We start from the raw sequence: 5,561 nt of genomic DNA, 5'->3' as shown, positions 1-5,561 counted from the left end.
TTTTGAGCAGTGTATATTTGCTGGCATATACTCCCGAGGTTCCTTGGTCATCTCACTCTGGGACACAAATACACACCCATCTTGAAGCAACACAGCAGGATTTGGGAGGGACAAAATGTGTGTAGGTGCTCTCTCGCTCCCCCCCTCCATAGTATGTGTATGTGTATGTGTACCTGTGTGTCAATCTACCTATACAGAGAGAGAAATAAGGTGTGTGTGTAGGTATGTAGGTAGGTGGGTAAATCCAAAGTTAAGAGATCAAAAGCTGCTTTGCAGGAACCGGTCTTAGCCCTGCAAACTTCAGAATGCAGAGAAGCAAAAACCCTGCCTGACACTTTGCAATGCGGTCACCTCCCCCAGGCTTTGACTGATGCCAGCAACGAAGGCAAGAAATTATTTAACCTATATTAACCTGCAACGGTCCCCAAACTTGGCAACTTTAAGACCTGTGGACCTCAACTCCCAGAATTCTCATGCTGGCTGGAGAATTCTGGGACTCGAAGTCCACAAGTCTTAAAGTTGCCGGGGACCCTTGCTACTGGAATAAACTCCCATCGGTTGCTGTTGGCACAAGCCAAACGATCCCTTGGCCAACTACCCCTTACAAACTCCAGCGATCCGACCCCGGCACCCTTTTGCGCGCATTTGCAAAGGGGCCTCCTTTGAGTAGATACCGTAACTTTGCAAATTGCCAGACGTAGTGGCGGTGGGGAATCGATTCAGTTTGGGAAAAGCAAAAAATCACCCCTCTTCAAGAGGAACCCGGTTTGCCTAAAAAGCGCCGAGCGGTAAAGCAGAAACGACCGGTTCCTGGGTTTCTTCCCCAAGGCTGCTGCCAAACGGGACGCCCTCCCTTTCACCCACTCGGCAAAGCAGCAGCCCTCGTGCCTAAAAAACAAAAACCAGTGTGTTGCCCGCACAAGATCGACAACCGGCTCTTCTCTCTCTCCGCGCGCGGCTACCTTTTTCGCAAGAAGAGCGATCTCGGGGAGAGGGGATTTAAAAAAAACAACACCAAGAAAGTCCCCGGGAATTTTAAATCTATTTTTGGTTCTTTGCAAAGTCCTGGAAAAGAGGGGTGGGCGGGCGGAGGGTTGGAGGCCCGGGACGGGAGCCAGAGAGAGAGAAGAAGCCACCGGCTTCTCCTCTCCGATTTGCATAGCTTTGCACGTTCCCAGGAGGCGAGCCAGCTGGCGGCCGAGAGGCCGCTCCGCCAAGGCTACGTGTGCTCAAGAACGTAAGCTGGCGGCTGGAAAAAGAGATTCCCGCCGGGCGGGCGAAGGAGGTGCAGAGATAGCGGTTAAAAAAGCAAAGGCTCACATGCAGCTGAGTAATGCGCCCTGGATTCCTGGCGCTGCATTGCCTGGCCGGCACATGAATAAATCGGTCCACGGTTCTTTTTCTCTCTCTCCACACACGCGTATTATACACACCCATTTGCGCCTACACGCGCACGTACGCGCACCCAGCTCTTCCCCCCCCCCCAATCGCCCAGCTTTTTAAGGCTTTTTAACAACTGCTGCGCGCCCTCTTCCCCGGTGGCGCGGAGGCTTTCTCTTGCCATTTGAAATTCCAATACAGTATTTATATTAGGGACCTCTATATATTTTATGCCATTCGCTGTTTTTATTCTTGTTACATTTCATACTGCAGTTTAGTAGTTGTAATGGTTGTGAGCCCTCCTGGTGTTGGGAGCCATATAAATATCACAAAATCAATAAATGGATTAATTTTGGTTTTTTTTGGGGGGGGGGGGGGGTTGGCTGAATAACTTTTCTCCTTTCCGAGGGACAAAAAACGCGAAGGAGGAAGAAACGTAACCCCCCCCCCCCCATCCAACAAGGAACGCTTCTACTCTTGCAAATTGCAATCCCCCCGCACGATTTTGGAGAAAACGAGAGGGACGCTGCCTTAGGCGCCAAGGAAGAGTTGTTAGCCCTGGCGCGATCCTAAGCCTCTCCGCCGGCCCCTAAATTCTGAATTCCGCGTCCTCGGAGGAAAGCGAGTGGAAAAGCCCGGCCGCTTCTCCAGGAGTTGAATTCCTCTTTTTTAAAAAACAAAAAATCCGATCTGCCCGGGACCAGAGGGTTTTTTTAACCTATAGAGTTCAATTTGGAGAGGCTCTCCTTCAAAGAGGGAAGCGCAGGAAAGTTTCCCTGACTTTATGGGGTCCATTTCAAATGGGAGTTCAATTTTAAAAAAATAAATACTCCCTGTTTTTTCAACAGCCTGCACACCCCCTCCCACCTTCCAACCGTGACCTTAGTAAATAGCCCCGCCCCTTCTCTCCCCCCCTTCCCGCGGCTGCTTCTATAAAAAGGGCGAGCGGAGCGCGGAGAGGGAGACGGTGGAATAACTTCAAGTGGCGCAAGCGAGGTGAAGACGCGGAGCCGAGCAGCTGTTGGGTTTTTTTTTTATTATTATAGTTTTGCATTTGACGTTTGCTGGAGGATTTGTGTTGGAACCCTCGGTTGGATTATCCTCTTTATCAGGTCTGTATTTTTTCCCCCCTTCAGGAGACGGGTGGGAAATCCAAAGGAGAAAGGGAGCGCGTGTGCGTCTTTGCGCAGCGCGGATTGTCAGGTGGCGTCCGAGAGACTCTTGCTCCAGGTTGCCGGTCCTTTGGATCGGGGCTTCCTTTTAGAAGTTCAAGGCAAAAAAGAAACGGGGAGTCTGAATTTATTTGCGTTGTGCAAAGTGGGGAAAAGCAGCGACAGGCGAGAGGAGCCTGTTTTTTAAAAATGCTTTCTTACCTGGGGTTTATTTTGGGTTGGGGGGGACGGCTTTAAACTTTAGCCTTTCTAAAGCAAACCGAAAGCATGTCCGGTATTGATCTTGCTGTAATGAATGATTAAGCGGAGGTTTTAATGTTGCCTGGAAAGGAAGGTGCCCCCCCTTCCAAGCTTAGGAAAGGGGAGAATGAGAAAAAGAAGAGGGGGGGGACCCTCTTGGTGCATGGAGCTGCCAAGAAACTCTCCCACCCCCCACCCTGTTGGAGGAGATCGGTCTTGTGTTGACCCTTTGCCCTTCTCTCCTCAGACAAGATGAAAGCCCTTTCGCTTCTCGCCCTTCTCTACCTGGGCTCGCTGGCGTTCTTCGGAGTAGATGCAACCAAGCTGGATATTGCATCAAACTTCAAAAGGAAGTAAGTAGGCACCGAGAGCCGCGGAGCTTAAGACTGGCGATAGAGAAAGACAGTTTGCCTATAAGGATCTTCCTGCCATCCATCAATGTTCTTTCAAAGTTTAGGGGACTGAGGGGGGGTCTTTAGGTTTACTTGAAGGACTCCGGGTCCCCCACCTCTTATTCGGTCTCCCGGTCAAAGGCAGACTGTCCTTCCACAAATCTCTCCTTTCTCAAAGGAAGGGCAACGTGTTAGTTCTGCACCACCACCAATGTAACTCAGCATTTTTCCCTCTTTTGCCTCATTGTCCAGGTGGACCACAAAGTTGCTGAGCCGAGCCAGGCGGGACCTGACAGCTCAGGTGGCTGCCAAAAGTTTACTTTGGAACCTGCCAAAGCAAGCGTCGGATCCGAGGGTGCCTTCTTTCATCCGCACCCAGGATGTGAAAGATATCTTGCTGCAACCCAGGTAATTGAGTCTCCTCACCTGAACCTTACTTTTGGGACGCTGGAAGCATTTGCTGGCAAAGGTGGGGGGTGGAGGAGAGAGGGAGAGACAGAAGGATGGGATGTTTGAGCAAGAAAGGAGAGAGTTGAACAAAAAGAGAGCTCCACAAAGTGAGGCACCCCCCCCCAAAGATGCCTCCCCATGATGGTTGAAGGCGGCCTCCTCTGGCACTAGTTGCGTTCAAGTCTGTTAAGAAGATAAATGTCAGGTCTGCAGGTGTCAAAAGGAAGTCAACGTGCCTGAAGCTGAGAGGGGCTCATTCCCCCAAAGAGCTCAAAACTGGAGTCTTTTAAGAGAAGAGCCCTTCTCAGTTTGCTGCAGCTCTGCACCCTTGATTTCTTCCCTGGGTTTTGCCAGGGTTGTGTGGTTTCTCTGTCATATTTCGCTCACAACCTCTTATGTCCCTTTTCTTTGGCTCAGCCTGGAGAGCAGACGCATCCGTGCAAAGAGAGAACCGGCTTGCAAGTTGTCGATCTGTGTCACTCAGGACTTAGTCAGCCGGCTCAACCAATGGACTGACAGTTCCAAGGATCTCTCTGCTCCTCCAAACAAGCTCACCATATCAGGCTACGGGCGCAGGCGGCGGCGATCGTTCGCTTTCTTGGTCCAAGGGTAGGAGTCCACGGGCCAGTTGGGTTGAGTTGGAGTCCACTTTGATGCAAATCGATGTGCTCCCAAACTTGGAGAGGATTTTTTAAAAAAGTTGCTGCAGCCCCCCTGACGGAGAAAAGGGGGAAGGGGCGAATGCCCCCCAAGGACTCAGGCTTTAGGCTACGGCAGGAACAGGTGACCAAACGTTGCAACCCTCCCCATAAGTATCTTGTGGAATAAAGACTGGATTGGAAGCTACAGAGGCACTCTTTCGTCAAGTTGGGTGGTGATGGTGCTGCTGGTGGCTGGCTCTTCTCTACTTCGGGGTGTCTGCCCTCCCTTTTTTCCCCACAGGACATGGAATTGGCAGGTCCTTCTCTCAGGAGGGACGTCTTGATACTTGAATGATCTGGCCTGGCAAAGTGCAATGGACTATATAATGTGTGTGATCGAGTAAGGATGAGTGAGCGAGTGATTGCCAATGAGAGAAAGCAATCCTATTTAAACAAGTGGTGTTCTGTTCTTGTATTCTTTTTAATGACAGAGATATTTTTATATTATATGTATAGACATAGATTATATTGCTTATGGGCATTATTTTTTTAATTCCCAAAATTTCATTTCCAACTTTTTAGTTTTCATTGGTGGAATCACCCGCTGTGAAACAGTTTTAGGGGAGAAAAAGTGCTTTTCAAAAAAGAATTGGCAGGATGTGCTTTTTAGGTTAAATTTCATAATGAAGAACTCTTTAAAATATTTCACGTCCACAATATTTAACCTAAGCATCTTTTCTCTAAAATAAGCCCTCTTGAGTTTTTGGTGGAGGTGGCTTTCCTGTAATGATCTCTAGGTCTACAGCCTTTTGTTGTAATGTGTAGTTTTATGATTCAGTTATACTTCCTGTATGAAAAGTGCATTTTGTAAGCATCAAGGAGACTGATGGAAAGCAAGCTACTTATCAGGAGTGCATTGAAATGTGCATCCTGTAGTTTTCACTGTATTTATATTTATCTGTTTGCCCCATATTGCCAATCTCTCCTAGACCAAATATGTGAAAGAAATAATAAAACTTATTGCACAAAAATAATTCTCTGTTGGTGTTTTAAGACAACATGGGAAGACACGATGTTCCATGTTTAGCTTTAGAAATACATGGATCCCAAACTCCTCCGTTGCCATAGTTTGTCATTGGCCAAGAAGTCAGCGTTGATGCCAAAAGGCCCATAAACTTCAAGGGCCCATCTCCTCACACATGTTTCTAAGTGAAGCTATAACATGCCAGAGTTTGGCCTGTGCGTTTATTTTATTGTATTTCTGTTACTATTTTTGGCTGCAATTA

General features: G+C 48.5%; 1 protein-coding gene across 1 annotated transcript; it reads left to right on the top strand.

The window, feature by feature from the left end:
• The first annotated feature begins 2,339 nt into the window (after positions 1 to 2,339).
• Positions 2,340 to 5,309, top strand: ADM (adrenomedullin). The gene is made up of 4 exons (XM_070735552.1): positions 2,340 to 2,492; positions 3,040 to 3,145; positions 3,437 to 3,592; positions 4,052 to 5,309. The coding sequence occupies exons 2-4, from the start codon at positions 3,045 to 3,047 to the stop codon at positions 4,245 to 4,247; spliced, it is 453 nt and encodes a 150-aa protein (XP_070591653.1). The 5' UTR covers positions 2,340 to 2,492; positions 3,040 to 3,044; the 3' UTR covers positions 4,248 to 5,309.
• Positions 5,310 to 5,561: the final 252 nt, after the last annotated feature.

The sequence above is a fragment of the Erythrolamprus reginae genome, chromosome 1, assembly GCF_031021105.1.
Source record: "Erythrolamprus reginae isolate rEryReg1 chromosome 1, rEryReg1.hap1, whole genome shotgun sequence".
NCBI classification, from domain to species: domain Eukaryota; kingdom Metazoa; phylum Chordata; class Lepidosauria; order Squamata; family Dipsadidae; genus Erythrolamprus; species Erythrolamprus reginae.
Note: the sequence above shows the minus strand (reverse complement) of the source record. Positions and strands in the feature narration are given on the sequence as shown.

Excerpts from the sequence above, each read along its gene's own strand:
- ADM (XM_070735552.1), top strand. The coding sequence starts at position 3,045 with ATGAAAGCCCTTTCGCTTCTCGCCCTTCTCTACCTGGGCTCGCTGGCG. Across the intron at positions 3,146-3,436 it reads GCATCAAACTTCAAAAGGAA|GTGGACCACAAAGTTGCTGA; the intron begins GTAAGTAGGCAC and ends CTCATTGTCCAG. Across the intron at positions 3,593-4,051 it reads GATATCTTGCTGCAACCCAG|CCTGGAGAGCAGACGCATCC; the intron begins GTAATTGAGTCT and ends TCTTTGGCTCAG.